The 16,563-nt window shown below is 45.6% G+C and overlaps 1 protein-coding gene across 3 annotated transcripts in view; it reads left to right on the top strand.

Annotated features, from left to right (window-relative positions):
* The window catches only part of RNASEH2B (ribonuclease H2 subunit B), a 376,916-nt gene that overhangs the window by 247,613 nt on the left and 112,740 nt on the right, over positions 1–16,563 (top strand). For all 3 annotated transcript variants that reach the window (XM_069639895.1, XM_069639894.1, XM_069639896.1), the window contains one exon: positions 1,647–1,764. In XM_069639895.1, the coding sequence (XP_069495996.1) occupies positions 1,647–1,764 (118 nt within the window). The remainder of the gene's footprint in view (positions 1–1,646; positions 1,765–16,563) is intronic.

Below are 16,563 nucleotides of genomic sequence, written 5' to 3'. Positions count from 1 at the left end.
CAAACTTCAAAATAATGGAACATGCTATCCGGATTGAGTTTGGGTACTTGTAGAGCATGAACAGACTTGTTCTACAGGGGATAAATATCTAATGTTTGCTCCTGCAGTTTGTATTGTGCAATGATCTGCACTCTGGCTTGCACAAAGATATTGAAAAGCAATAGTAGTTGCCCCTGGGAAATACCAGAAGTGACTAATGAATGAGGCGAGGATTAGAATTGGTTGGCTCTAATTTATTAACGGTGTTAGGATCTGCTGTTAAAGCTCTGCCTGAAATACTTTAGTTGAATTTCATGGTCCATCATGCTGACTAGTCGAGGACCATCAGGACTTCTGGTTGTCCTGCACGGAGTAACAGACAGACGTCTCCCCCAGTCTACTAAAGTTTATACCACTCAGTGGCACAGAATTATTCCCAACTGATGGTAGTGCAGGCTTTATACATGTCTACAGAGGTCTTGAACCGATGTGCAAGTTCTCCCTGCATGGCCTTCTTTTGGTAAAGGAAGGTTAAATATGCAATGGTATCTGAGCTCTGCTGGTGAGCGATTTTTCTCAAGTCGTCTTTGGCAATTTTCAAAATTATGGAGAAGCAGAAAAAGCTAGATGTTACCGACTAAAATGTTGAAAGACAGTGATGCATGTTTCAGTCCATTTTTATTTTTTAAATATTTGTTTGCTTGTTAGGCGTTTGTACAATAAGAAAAGACTGTCTCAAAGCACCCACAGGGCAGGGAGGGAGCAAGGGTGGGAAATGCATAAAAAATGCAATATTTAAGAGCAGTGGGGGTGGGGGAGGAAGGGACGAACCTACTATGCCTTGTGAGTATTCAGAACGTGCAAGTGCAGCAAGGAAAAGGGAAGAGGGGCAAGTGCTGGGGAGTTCGAGCTCATGGGTGAGCCACAGATTAAGTGCTAGGAATGTTGAGTGCTACACCGACTGGGGCTTCAGGAGTTGTAAGTCGAAACCTCCAGGGCAGAGGGTGTGTAGATGCAAGTGCTGTGGATAGACAGGAGCTGGGCAGAATTGGTGTGGGAGGTCCGGGCCCAGGACACCAATCGCAGCAACTGTGGGATTAGCAGAGGAGAGAAGAAAGGAAAGAGGAGGAAAACAGCAATATCTTAAGGAGCTTCTGGAATTTGAGAAGATCCTGCTCAAGGCGCAGAGGGAGGGGGAGGCTATTCCATAGGTGGGAGCCCACTGAGGAAAGTGAACAATCACCTACTCTCTGTTTAGCAAAATGCTTTACACACAGAGTTGGTGCCAGAGGAACGTATTGGTCTAGAGGGAGAGTATTTAGTGAGATAAAGTTGAAGATGATGTGGTCCCATGGCCCAGACAGCCTTGTGGATGATACAGAGGGATTTGAATTTAATCCGTGCAGCAACTGGTAGCTCTGGTTGCTACATTGATGTCATCTGTGATATTTGCCTAAATTATGCTTTTTTTTAATATTGTATTTGCATGATTTCAAGTCCTTTTGGCATGGCATGCACGACAAGGGACGTGGAATAAGCCAGCTTTCCTGCTGTATACATTGATGTTGACTCTTGTGCCTTCCTTTACCAGTGGGATCCGTTTATATTTGATGATGTGTAAAGAGTGGTAACTGTCATAAAAACAATTCTATCTGTATGTTTTCCAGCAAGCAAAGTTTCAGCCAGTAGACCAGCTTATAACAGATGAGGATTTCCCAAAGTGCAACATGTTAATAAACTGCGGACGACTCCTAAATTCACTTCATCATGTGACTGAAGAAAAAGGTATAGTATGTCAGTTTGTTAACAGCAAATGTGCATCACCGGAATAGTTTACTGCTTTATTGTATGACAGTTGGGCCTCTAAGCAAACTTTGATTGGGCTATGAGTGACCTGTGCTCTCCCTTCTACTATCTTAATAGTTTGATTGAACATACTAATAGTAGTTCTGCAACAAGTTAGCTCTCATATATGGTTTCTGAATTGACTTGCAGAATTGAATGACTGTGGCACCTTCCACATGCAACAAGGCACCTTCAGGGCAGCGGGGCCAGACGGGAGCCCTCCCAACTCCCTCAACCCACCTCTTGGGCAGGGCTGGCTCTGATGAAAACCCTAGTACCTCCCCCCCCCTGCACAAGATTGGGAGGGGGAGACTGCCCTCTGGACTGGATCAAGCCCCGGACTCTGTAGCATTTGCCAGTAATCTCACTGCATAGCTATTCCCGCCCTCGCCCCCTCAGAGCACCTATATCATTGGGCGGAGGCTCTGCGGGAAGATCCATAATCTTATTGATTAAAACGTTTCTGGAAATATACATGTGTTGAAGATGTATGATGGTGGTTTTCAAATGGAGATTAGGGAAGAATGTCTTGCCGGAATATGAATGAATTAATGAAATCCCCAAAGAAACCCTTATGTAGGAAGGAAAGGTAAGGAAAGGTAATTTAAAAATAATCAAAGTAGAAAGGCCACTGGGTCCCTTAAGTTTCCTTATTATTTATCTTTTAATACAATTTTTAAAAACTGCTTAATGTTTTTGTGAACGTTACATCAGGCTTCATTAGGGGGGAGGGGTAAAGTTATGTAGCAACCCAAAATGTATAGCCCATTAATTTACCATTGGTACATTTGATCTCATGCCGGAGTTCAATGGGTACACTTGGGAGACCCACATAGCATGTTTAGGGCACTTTATTGGCTACCCAGGCCTGCTGGCCATTTTCCCTGTGAATCTATGTCCGATAACTCTGCATGGGGCATCCAGATAGGCTTCTGAAACTGAGCCATTTTGGTTGGCTGCCTGTTGAGCCACATTTTGAAGTGTCCACTGTTGTAGGCCACAAACGGGGACATATTGTAGCCCTTTTGGGGTTCCCCGACATCAAGGGCTGGCAGAGGAGAACAATATGACCTCAAAAATGACAAAAAAGGCATTCATCAATGGGGTCAATGGACTACCAGGAAAGTCCTCAGGCCATTTGCGGCCCACAGCTACATTCAGCCGTAAGCCCGAGATGTGGCATGTGGATCAGGAAAGTGGCCCACAGACTCGCATGATCCACCACTATTTGGGTTGGTTCAGCCACTGGGATTGGCTGAAGTCTAGTCCCAGTGGCCATGTTCAGAGGTTTGGAAGGGCACATGGCCAAAAGCAATGTCCCGACACAGTAACCACTGGGCATTTTAGGGTGAATTGTGGTGTGGGCCAACTTGGAAGGCTTAGGGCATAGTGTGCTGCAGCAATGGAAGCCATTGACTTTGGCCACAGACCACTTCATAGGACAAGTTTGCCACTGTCGATGAACAGTTGACTCTTGCTGGCTCGCGAGCAGCTCGGCCATGCCCCAGCCAAAGTGACCACTAATCATGGTCTCTGCCCACTGTGGGGGGCTTGACACTATGCAGGGCAGGCATTATCCACCCTACCTAGAGTAAAATGGCCCCTGGGTATAACCGCAGGCCATGCCTAGTAAACCCAAGTGGCGCTTCAGAGGAAATGGCTCCTGGGTCTGGCAGCGTGGCCCAGCCCTGGTCAATAGTAGCTACTCAGCCCGGCATCTCATCAGGTGGCTTGGTGGTTCCCAGGGCACTAGACCTGGTCCAGTCGAGTGGGCCTAAGATGGATTTTGGTTGGTGCTCAGGGCAGGGCCTAAATCACCACTGGCAATGCCCAATGGACTTATTGGATGGCTCAGGAGCTCCATGGGCCGGTACAAAGTCCCAGTTAGGTTGGAGTAGCCAGTGGGCATGGCCAGGAAGCTGATCTGGTGGTTCAGCACTGGACTAGTCCCGAGACATGGCTGAAAGGCCATTCCCATGGCAAAGTGTGCCATGCCAGGTGGGTACAGTAGCTATGATACTGCATAATAAAAAAAGTCTATTCAATTTATGAACCTTTTTGTTAAAATATACTCTGTGGTTGTAGCGCAGAACAACAAAACTGAAACCATAACGCCACCCTCGTAAAACAGCAATAATTTGGCCACAACAATGCCTGCACATGTTAACGCTAATGACATTCACATACTTAAACTTCATACAGGACCTTGGGAGTGAAAAAGATCTCAGAAAAAATGAGTAGCTCAGACTTGTAAGGTTCATTTTGCTTACAATGTGACAAAAAATAACATAACTGTAAATAATAATTTGAAGACCGGATTTACCAAGGGAATCCGCACAATGAGACTTCATGAGCAGTGAATGGTGGTGGCCCAGTATATTTATTTTATGATGGCGGTGGAAGAGTAAGTTGCTTTTGAAAACATAACTGGGGATTTTGAGTGTTTTTGTTTTGTGCCGTACAATGCAACAGAAGTGTGGAGTTTGTATTCATGCAATAATGGAAAATTAGTAGTGGTATTTGGCTTACCCCAGAAACTATTGCTTCGTGAGAGTTGCTCAAATTAAACTACAAATCTGGCAAACTTTACCAGCATCTGGGTGATCCATTGTGGTAACCCACAAATTAATTTCATATATAAACTCACAATACAATTCAAAATATTTTAACATCCATAGCTTCTTTAATGCAATTCTTCATACATTTCTAAATCATGGGCACAGGCACAAATGTACATCCTATGTATTTTGGTTATAAATCCTTCACCAGGGAAAATGTGAATGATTATAACAATGAAGCATTACAATGACATATACATAGATAATTGAGTGCTGGATTTGACCAGAAACAAAATTGCAAGTCCCCTGCACCTCAACTTTGCCTTTTAGAAAAGAAAAATAGACAAAATGAAAAAAATAGAAACCTTAGTACTATTACAGAGTAAACAATTCAATACCCAAATAATTAAAAGTACAATGCTCCCAAAAAAGGTTCTCCTAATTTAAAAGGTCTTGCAAGTTCTTAGTGATCATTACTTTGATCAAGAACAATGTGGCCTCTCAGTAATTGGTACAGAGGTATCTACTAGGATCGAGATGAAATATATACCCAGTTAGTGCCAATTTCTTTTTTTAAAACAAATGCTCCAAGGGCTTAGAGATTATGTAGTTTGCGTACCACATGTGTTCCCACACACTGGATTATGGATCTCCGCTTTCCCTCCATCAAAGCATTGAAATCCGAACTTCTTAGAAAACTGTTGATCAAGTGGCAACTGGACAACCACACATGTGGCCGCCAAATTTCCAAGATGTCGGCACTTGTGGAGGCGCATGTGTGCGACGGGGTCATCGGCATGATGACCTTATCGTGACTGCACACACACAATGGCCGCAGCAAAACTAAATGCCAGTAAGGAATCACATAATCAGGATGAAAAAGTAACAAAGTGGGGGATAAATGTATAACAAAACTTAATTCTAACTATCTACATAGTTGATCCTAATAATGTAAAAACTATTCTCAATGGATACAGAACAAAATCAATAATGTAACCTTTAGGTAAATGTATTGATTATTTCCTACAGCCACAGAACACATACTTACATTTGGGATACTGCACGTTTTTTGTGCATCCTAAAGAAGATCAAGGTAGAACCTACTGACATTTTGTTCACTGTGAATGTGAAAAGCTAATAGATGCCCATTCCTCTCTATTTAGAACAAGAATCAGTCAAATGGTTGATCTTACAGGAAGGAGAATTTGGAGCATCTGGAGTGTTATGGCCCTTTTGGAATTCATGCATGCCTCATAATCCTATTTGGCACAAATATATAACGTTCTGGGAGAGATGTATAGATGACATTTTTAGGCAAGAGTGTTTTTTGCTGTAGAAAACATAATTGGTGAAGGTGTGTTTTTGTTTTGTGCCACAACTATATAAATATACATTGTTATTTAGAACTAGGGCTTCTTGTTTCTTTTAGGATATTACATTTTTATTTGAAGCTCCAGTACCACAAAGGTAAGATATAGCATAAAAAATACAATGAGAATTTAACCAGTGAAAACGGCATGATCAAATGACAGAGCAACACATGCCCCATCAGGTTACATCATGTAGGAAAACCATGTGGTGAAGATGGAAAAAAAATACGACATGTATCATGAAAACACGTAGAAAATCTATACAACAGAACACTACTACAATACCAGCAGGGCAATAAAAAAGTCACATAAAAGGGATTATTTCAAAGTACACCTCCTGTACGCACAACAGTCGTACACATCCAGAAACAGTCCCCATATATCATTGAATTGATAAGTGTTAGGCACGATTTCGAGCAGTACCCTTTGTGTGCACTACAACAACCTTGACCTCCTGACAATATGAATCCAACCTTTGGTATAAGTCTGTACTACACAGGTTGGTAGCATGATAAGCAGCCAGGCTTATCTCAAGAGGGGTCCATGTGAGCAGTAGAGTTACACAGAGAATCACAGTGACCAGTATTCAAATAAACTCTTATACCCAAGGTTTCTTGATTAAACAATTATTAATTTATTTAACATTCAGTTTGAGTAAGCCTTCTTCAGAAGGGGCAATATAATAGTAACACACAAATGCACTCCAAAATACACACTCTTAGTTTCTCTAAATCAGCAAATACCCATTTGGGATGGCACACAGACACTTCCTACTCCCTCAGGTGACTTAAATAGCTAGGACACTGTGGACATTAATATATCGCTGTTGCATTTAGAGCAATACTGAGGAGTAGATCAAAGAAAAAGGTTATTCCAACACAACAAGAGATCACTCAATTATTCTGAAGCAGTCAAGTTCTTTTGGTAACCCCCAATGCACAGGGCCTCATTACGACCCCGGCGCTAAACCATGGTGCTATTAGCACCATGGTGCATGCCGGGCTCCGCCATGGTGAATGGCGGAATTACCGCCCCATTCCAAGGTTGGCGGGGCGGTAATTCCCCATTCACCATGGGCCCTTCCCCATTCCCATTTTTGCCCCATAGGGCTCAATGGGAATGGGGAAGGCGCTAAGTACGGTGCTGCAAATTGCGGCACCGTACTTAGCACAAAGGTCCCTTTGCGGCACCCTACTTTAACGCCTGCTGAAAGCAGGCGTTCAGGTCGGGTCCCGCAAAGGGAACTCGTAATGAGGCGTTAAGGGTTTAACGGCGCCGGCACCTTTTACGGCGCCGTTAAACCCTTAACGCCAGGGTCGTAATGAGGCCCAAAGTAAGTTAACCCTTTCCTGGAAGGAAGACCAAACGCCAAGTCTGAGGGAAGAAGAGTCACGCAGGGAGCCAGGCAAGGCCAAAGTCAATTGGACAAAAGTCTAGGTGAGCTGAAGCACTTTTTATCAGTATGTAAAGGTCTTGCACAATGTTTTAGAAATCTTTGTAGAAAAGAAGAAATCAACGTAGGGTCACAAGCTGATTAAGCTTGTGAGGTAAAGAAGCTGTTAGCAACTGTAAAGAAGCAATCCAGACAAGCCTCAACTGAGATGGTAAGGCTACCACAACAAGAGGTAAGTTCTCTTGGACTGTACAGTACATTTGATTAGAAGAAATGGTTCCTGCTGGCTTCTGTTCCTGTGTGGCTCTGCAAATCCTGTTGTTCCTGGGCGTCAGTCGTGGGGACAAGAGGGAGGCCTTCTGGGGACTCCCACAACACAATGGGATCGTTGGCAACAGAAAAGGACCAACTTCTATTCAGTGGCACTTCGCGGTTTCAGCTCCTCGTGTCTCAGCAAATAGCACCGCTGCAGATTCTTGGCTGTTGAGATGGGCTTTCCTTGCATCTGGGGAGTTCAAGCGCTGACCAAGCAGCACTCTGCATAGTCTTCAGCTGTGTGAGAGCAAGCTTAGCAGCAACAATTCCCCTCGGCTGTCTGTATTCAGCATAATTCCAGTCTTGCAAGTCAAACTCTCTGCACAGACACGTAAAGGGAATCCAGATTCCATCCTCAAAGATCTTTGATGTACCAAATCCCTCCTAGGTAGCAGGATGGCCCAAAAAAATAACTTTCCCTGTACAGTCCATGCTGGAATGAGCCAAATGGAGGCCTCGGGGAATAGAAACTGGTCGCTGCTCAAACGTCGTGATATGTTACACCTGCACTCGTGTAGGAAAACAGTAAGGATTCAACAACCGAGAGCCCCTCAGTCGTTGACGACACAGTCCTGGGTTCCAGTTGAGACGCACAGCTGGATTGGAATTCAGCCAACAAGTCCGGATCAACACTCATCATGCAACATAAATGCCTCACGGTGAAGTGGCAAATTCATACCACCCTGTTTCAATGGGAGCTGCATCTTCCACAGTCAAGCCTAGGCAGCTTGCCATCCTACGAGAATTTCTACATAAGTGCATTCAGTTGCTTGAATATGCATTTGGGCATCTTGAGTGGAAGAATGGAAAAGACGTAATTGACCCTCTGTGCCATGTTCATTTTGATGCAATTGACCTTGCCCCACAGTGAGTTTCAGAAGATATCATTGGTCTATGTCAGTTTGAAGTTTAGCCAACAGGCATACAGAGTTGATCTTCAGCAACAACTTCACCTCTGGTCCAATCCAAACCCCTAAATACTTCACCCTTTCAGGACACCATGTAAACGCCAGATGGTCAAACATGCATCTCATGCATGATCCAGTGATAGGAAGAACTTCAGACTAGCTGCAGCCAACCTTATATACAGAGATTTCTGAGAAGCCTCGGATGTCATCCATCAGGTGAGCAATGCTGAACTCAGGTTCGCGCACAACCACCAACAGATCATCTGCATAGAGCACTCCCAAGCCCATGAATACCATTTGCCCGCAACAGTATGGCCAGTGGCTCCATCGCTAGAATAAACAACAAAGGGGAAAGTGGCATCCTTGTCTTGTCCCCCTCTTCAGTTGAAAGGACTCAGAAACCAGGCCATTAGTGAGCACACTGGCAGTGGGGCTCGTGTACAATAACCCAACACATGAATGCCGGTCTAATCCCCATTGCCTTCAGGCTTTCAAATGTTGAACGCCACTCGATCCTATCAAAAGCCTTCTATGTATCAAGGGAGATAGCTGCCACAGGAACCTCCAGCTTACTTCCTTGGTCAATAGTCCACAGCAACTGCCTCATGTTATTCATCACAGACCTTCGTGTGACAAAACCAACCTTATTCCCGTACACCAGTGATGGCACAACTGTCTCCAAACTCCTTGCCAATATTTTTTCCAACAGCTTACAATCGGTGTTAATCGGGCTTATCGGCCTATAGCTAGCAGATGGCGTCGGAGACGTATCCTTCAATAAGACCGTAACCAAAGCATGCCTCATGGAGACAGATAATATCCCACTCTCGAACGATACGATGTACACATCGCGTAGCAGCAGAAGTGCACAGTCTGGCAAGATCCGATAGAATTCTGCCGGGAGCCCATCGGCACTAGGTGTCTTGTTACCTCTCGGATTTGAAATTGCAGAGCGGATGTCTTCCATCTAATATTGGAGCGCCAGTGGAGCAGTAAGGTCATCTGACAGCCAAGATATTTGAGTCTGATTGGAAAAATGAGGCAATTGTGCGTCGTGCCCACAGGTGGTCGAAGAGTCATATAAATGTTCATAAAACCCTTGGAACACCCCATTAATGTCTCTGTGAGTCAGCAATATGTTATCGGAGGCGTCTCTCACTGCCGTGATGGTCCGCACACTCTCCGCCACCTTCAACCTTTGTGCAAGCAGCCTCCCAGCTTTGTCTGAGATTATTTTCTTCAGTTGATACTTCTTCCGCAAAGGGCATCCATAGGCAGTTGTGGCAGGGAGAGACTGCCTGTAATACCCTTGTTGTGCTACTCGAGAAAACAGAGACTTGATGTGCCAGCAATGCGCCTTAGCAGCAATCTGCAAAGAACTACTGGTAGTCCTTCTACCATTTCCACATCGCTGCATCTGAGGTGGAGGAAGCATTGCTGGGATTACCCATAAAACCCCTCTCACGGTGCAAAGCGCCGCCAAGGGCATCCAAGGGTAGTTGTGGCAGTTGAAGCTTGCTGCCCTGCTGCCAGGGCTGGACTATCCACGGCTTGACAAGAGATAGGCTTGAGTGGTTCATTGCGGACTGTGGCAGACGCTGGTGGGCATGGCTGGCAAGCTAGTATTTCTTTATCACTATGGAACTTTGAACATTGCTTGTATTTGAGAACACAATATGCAGGCTGGGTTGGCTGATCGTGACCACTTGTTGTATAGATGCAATCATAAGTGTGAAAACGGGAATTGAAGGTGGCAAGTGCTGGTGCCCACAGCCTGTCAACACTGCACCCTTGTGGGCCCTGTGGCCCGATTCAGTGAGCACACAATTTAGCGCCACTGCCCCTCATTCAGGCACAGTCTAATTTTGACCTTAAACTTGCCACAATGCCAAAACCCAACCTGGACACGTATGGTTTACGCAGCAGTGCGCAGCGCAAAGGTAAACGCTCAAGAACTCAGACTGCAGGGAAGCGAGATCTGAGAGGCCTCGACACCCTAAAAACGACAAGGACTGCAGAGGCCACAAGGCTCAAGACAGCCCAAAATTACTATCTTTTCGGGAACCGCACAGACAGTTCAAGTGTGAAACTCTGTGGCAAAAACTGCCATGTCGCCCAGCCGTAAGGACAGTGTGCTGGAACCCATGAACACTGTGATGAACCTCTCTCCTGAGTTCTCCAATATCAACAGCAATGGCTCATTACTAAACCATTGTCTGAACCTACGACGAAACTCCTTTGGGTCCTCCAAAACCGGAATATAACAACGTGATTGGCTCCACTTTGTCCAATGCTCCTGATCTGGAAGACTTCCTCTCCACCTCAGACTTCATCAAGCGAGTCTGTGAACAGCGGGAAATTCACTCCATTAAAGCAAGGTGAGTTGGATAAACCCAGCAAACGGGACAACCTGGAATGCAAAGTAGAGGCCCTACTCCATCCATAGCAGAAGAACAATGGTGCCTAAAAATACACAAGCCCAGCCTGAAGTATTGCCACATGCACAATGCAGGTTACAACAGAAGGGGCAAAACATCAAGAACCCCGTTAAAACTGTGACATCACACCACACTGCCCAGCTACTACTCAGTTATTACCATCGCCTCGGGGATGGATGGTCAACCCTGCCCAATCGTCAATAAACCTGCAACAAACTCTGGCTCACCCAAACCGAAGGCCCTCACTGTGGCGGCAACAGACTTTAAGAGTTACTGCTGACTCAGAGGAGCATGCCTTATTGGCTCTGTGTGCTGAACAGTCTATGCTGAATTTATCAACTTCAGTGCTTGTGAAACAACCGGAATCCAAAGTTGATCTCGGGGGCAATCCGCCTTTGGTGGAGGTGGACCCGTTCTTGACCAATGCAAACTTCAATATTACTCCCCATGCATCTACATTATTGGGGCCTTACTTGGTCATTAATGAACTAACTAATGGAGATGTCAGGTGGGTCATGCTCCAAGGCCTACTGAATAATTGGGTGGTATCGGGAGCAGGCCAGCCAGCTCATGCTTCGGCAATAACCCCACTGGGGAAATCCTCTGGTGTCCTGACCCCTATAGTTCAATCGGGCCCTAACCCAAAACAGCAGGACACCAGCAGCGCACAACATGGGATAACCTCTGAGGTTGCATAGTAATCATTGTCAGACCCACTTGCCACGGCCACTCCAGCAGTCCCCTGATACAATTGCCCTGGGAATTCATATAGCCCAAATGCTTCTACCTACCGTGACACCACCTGGTATGCAGATGTACGACACATAAAATTGGTCGACCTTTCTCCAACAACCAGCAGTCCTTTTCGAGCAATGACATAACTCTACTAAAACTGTCTAGATACTAACGTATGACCAATTGGGTCATCGCATCTTTCCATTCGCCTATTGTCGTTGAACGCATATGCCAGCACATACTAGCATTTCGGGCCTTGGGCTTTGAACGTACTACTTTTCGACCCTTGGCTCCCAATAATCAACTATGGGGACCTGAGGCCTTGGGCACACTTGCTGGTTACAATGCGGCACACGAGAACAAGGCAACCGGGGGAATTCCAATGAGACTAGAGGGTTGCTGAGTGTATGCTACTTGCTGAACACAATCTACACCTGACACATCCTCAGCAAAGATTGTGTCCTGGAACACAAGACGGTACAACTCATTTCTTGGAAATACACGAGGGCTAGTTCATTTGACCGGGGCTGACACGTTTACCCTGCAGGAAACCTGGATCACCTCCCCTTTCCAACTTGATGGCTACAGCATGGTTCCTAGCCTTGCAGCTCTGATCAAAATGGGTCGCCCCAAAGGGGGGCTTTGTATAGGTGCAAAAGTAGGATGCAACCTAATGGAGTTTATTGATGGACTTATCTCTTGGCAATATTTCTTACTAACCCTCCATGGGGCCCCGAACCATCTTTAGTACTGACATTTTATGACCCACCGGGTGGGGACCTGATGTTGGGGAGAATTCTCTGCTTAGGCTGAATTTCCAAACCTATTGAGCCCCCCAGCAGCTTTGCTGGATTTTTTGGGTTTATTTTTTTCTCCTGCCAAGAGTGAGACTCTTTTACCCTCATTCTTGGGCATGACTTGAGTGTTTCTGTGACTTGCTATGTGCTTATGGGCTATGGGGTATTTTTTCCCCATAGGCTATCATTGGTTTTTGAATGTGTGTTACACAGCACCCTCAGTGCAGTAACACAGGGGTGTCATAGAGACCCCCAAACATAGACTCCACACCCTGGGACTGACTACTGTCTCCCTGGGTCTGTAAAGTCACCATTGACTTTACTAGTCTTAACTTAGGAACTTAACCAGTACAAACCATCATACTGTGGAAGTACTGGTAGGGGCAATTAGATTGCCCCTGGGTCTGTTGTCGAGGGGGTACTGTCCCGTCCCCCCTCGCCGAGTTTCTGGCTGGTGGCAGTGGATACCACGGAAATATTCCACCAGAATATTTCCCAATGGGATTTCCCATTGATTTTAATGCACCACTTTTTGGTGCAATGTTAAAGCTACCGCCGGTTTATTTATTTAATATAAATTCACCGGTTGGGATTTTTTGCCAGAACTCGCCGCCAAAATGGCGTCTAGGTTCACTTCAGTAACCCTGAACCCGGGTCGAGCCTTTGTTCCACTTTTGGCGGGCTTCTGCACAGAAGCCCTCCAAAGTGGTGCCATTCTGTCTGGGTACCACAGGGGGTGTGGGAGGGGGTTTAGGCCCCCTGGACTGAGTTGCCTTGCCAACTCATGTCGCACTCTGGTGCGATTGGCCCAAGTGGTGAGCCACCCCGCTCACCACTTAAGCATGTTTGAGTGACAGCTAGGCTGTATGAATGGGGGGTTTGCTGCATAAAAGCAGGGTTTTTGGGACTGGTTCTTCAGAAGTCGCCACAGGACCTAAGAAGCCAAAGAGGGAGAAGCCGAGCCGACCTGCCAAGACGACACCACCGGTGGAGCCCTGCGGAACCGTCTCACCACTTTTCCCAACGACAGAGGAGATCTCCCGCCTGGAGAGTCTTCTTCCCTTGACTGGTGGGGACAACAAGTTTCTGCCTTCTTTTCGCCGCCCTGAAGCATCTCGTGGCTGCCTTACCTGTGCCAAGCACCCCGGCAACCGGGATACCACTTTTTACCTCAACCGCGAAAGAGGGGTAACATCCTTTTAACCGGAAAAACTCCACAGCTGGTTTCTTCCCTGGTAGTGCAACGACCTTCAGCTTTCCTCCACGACGAGATCTTCTCCTCTGGACGACGCCGAGACTTGCACCCACTACCAGGAACAACTGTCACCGCTGGAGGATCCTTTCCATTTTAAAGGTACCGTGTTCCGCCCGGCTTCCCTTGCCACCGATTGTACGGGGTAGATTTAGCCCTCGGCTCTCGACCCTGGGTAAGCCTGGGACACCCTAACTAAACTTTTCTAAACTTGGTAAAACCTTTTCTACTCACCTGTAAAGACTTGTGACATTGTGTGATCTTGGGCATCTTTTCGCCTGGCTTTCCCTAGAGTGGGCCTGGCAACCGAACTTCCTTGCTCCTCAATAGACTGCCTTTCTAAACTCACTGTGGATCTCTGAAAAGTGTTTTGCCTTTCTGATTTCCTTACTTCTGCCTTTTCCCCTCCCTTTTTAACTAACTTGTTGGAGTGCCATCTAACGTTAAGCGCTCACCTCTGTTTGGAAATAAGTGGTGTTAACTTAGACTTGTCCAACGAATAACTAGGGATGTACATATAAGTAATAGTGACTGTGTTTTGACTTACTTACCTTTTCTGTGCTAGTGTAATTTATGAGTGTGTCTTTTAAATAAATAATTATATACTTTTACACCTAGCTCTGGTCAGTGTTTGCTTGTACTACTGTGCCTCTGTACCTATTATGTATGCTCTGTATACTGCCTAACTCTTCTTGAGGGAAGTCTGACTGCTCAGCCACAGCTACCAGGTAAATCTGGGTGGTACAGACTGCTACCAAGTGGGTTTACTGCCAAACACCTGTAGTCTTAAATCTTTTGCAGTGGTCCCAGAGGGAACTGCACAGGTTTCTTTCTAACACCTGACCAAATGCTTTATGACTGCAGTAACGGAGACACTACTGAACTGGTGCGGTAGACACCCCAGAGCAGGTATCATTTTGAGTGATGATTTTTACGTAGACTGCACAGATCCTGTGAATGGAAGAAAAAGGTGCAAGCAAGGATGCGTAGCCCAGTCAAGGGCCCTGACTGGCGTGCCGCTCTCCTACAATATGATTTATTTTATTTATTTGCATTTGTATAGCGAACTTACAGCCCAGGGGCATCGAGGCGCTGTTACATGAAGTTTGTAAGAAGTTTTGATTACGCGGATACAGGTGACCGACACTGTCTCTTGGGTACAGGTGCAATAAAGGTAGGTGACTTCATACATGACAGGTAGGTGACTTCATACATGACAGGTGTGCCAACAATAAATGAGCCAACAATAAATATTACCGCAGAAATAACAGAGCATATAAGAGTTAGACAGGCAGTTAGACAAAGAGCTTGGTTTTGATTGCTTTGCGGAATGCTTGGTGGGATTTGGTCATTCTTAGATGAGACGGAAGAGCATTCCAGTGTGAGGTGCCCATCGTGGGGAAGCTTGTGCCCCCAGCATGGACTTTCAGCGTTTTGGGGATGATGATCATGTTAGAATAACTCTTTCTGAGAGGTCTTGTGGATGTGTGTTTAACAATTCTTTGGGCAAGGTAGGGTGGTGCCAGATCGTGAAGGCATTTATGGGTAAGGGAGAGAGTCTTAAAGACGATTCTCTCTTTGACTGGGAGCCAGTGGGCCTGCCTCCTCACAGCGGAGATGTGGCCTTTCCTTGATGTGCCCGTGGCAGGCCTAAGGGCGTTGTTTTGCACCAGTTGGAGCTTGGCCAGGTTTTTACAGGAGGTCCCTACGAGGAGTGCATTGCAGTAATCAAGCCTTGATCCAATTATTGCCCTAGGTAAGGCAATTCTGGCAGGATAAGAAGGGTCTGGCCGCGTTAAGAACTTTGGAGTAGTAGGCCGATGAGCGCACTAACAATTTGGGGGACCCTATGGTAATTTGGTCAAATGGAACTTATAGAAGTTGTATCCATTTTATTTTTATAAACTCTGCTATTTTTAAGCACTTGCCACAATTGCAAGCGAGTCCCATATATATAAGCGACTAAACTGTATTGAGCATAAACCTCCAAACAATACGCAAACAGAACGGGACACAAATGGGCATGAATCCATCCTTAAGCTCACAGGGGAACAGGCTATGCTATGCTGGACAGCTTTCAACATCAGCCAGTTCACCTCAAACTTAAGAACTACCACGGAAAATGATGTGGTATTACTTAGCGAACATGATTGGGAACTGAAACGTTTGCTGGATAGGTACAACCTATACACAAAGCAGTGAGTCACGTGACCAAAAAAACACAACTAGCCCAGGGTATTTGTGTTCTTCGGAAATAGCAAAAAGGAAAAGATCTCATAAAGTTACCATTCGTGAAATAACCAAAAACGAACAAATATTGGTTAATGGAAAATGCAGACGTGGCAGCAAGCTCAAAGTAGAAGTGCTGGCTGCGTGCATATAAATATAACATCAATGCCCATAACTGGCATCTAATAGACAGAATTATTAAAACCAACGACCCCAAGAAATTCTGGTTCCTGCTGCGAAACTTCAGCCTTGCAAAAACTGAACGAATGGTTTGTGGCATTTCCGCAAACACCTGGGCCATGCATATTAATAAAAACTATTGGATGGCAATTGAGCCCAAGACATCCATATTAAAAAGCCCCAAAACAGGCTGAATGGTTTGACATTACATGAAGGAGGCAGACATTGCCTCAATAATTCAGGTCCAAATCATCCAGAGCTGTAGGTCCAGATGGACTTTGCAACATGATCCTGAAGAACGACCCTGAGTATTGGACAGAACTATTACGGTCACTATTGCAAGACCGGTGACTATCCTACTACATGGCTGGAATCAATTTTGATTCCAGTATACAAGAAGGGTCCACAAATGGACCCCAACAACTACTGCCTACTAGCTATGTTGGACTCTAGTTCCAAGATCTTTTCCCGATTTCTTCTGGAACTACTCTCCAAATGGGCATGTGCAAATCAAATACTGAACCCTATGGAGATGGTTTTCAGGACTGGGTAAAGCACTAAACA

This window comes from Ambystoma mexicanum, chromosome 7q (genome assembly GCF_040938575.1).
Source record: "Ambystoma mexicanum isolate Mex_15411 chromosome 7q, UKY_AmexF1_1, whole genome shotgun sequence".
Classification (NCBI taxonomy): Eukaryota; Metazoa; Chordata; class Amphibia; order Caudata; family Ambystomatidae; genus Ambystoma; species Ambystoma mexicanum.
The sequence above is the reverse complement of the archived record's forward strand: the minus strand, read 5'-3'. Positions and strand labels throughout refer to the sequence as shown.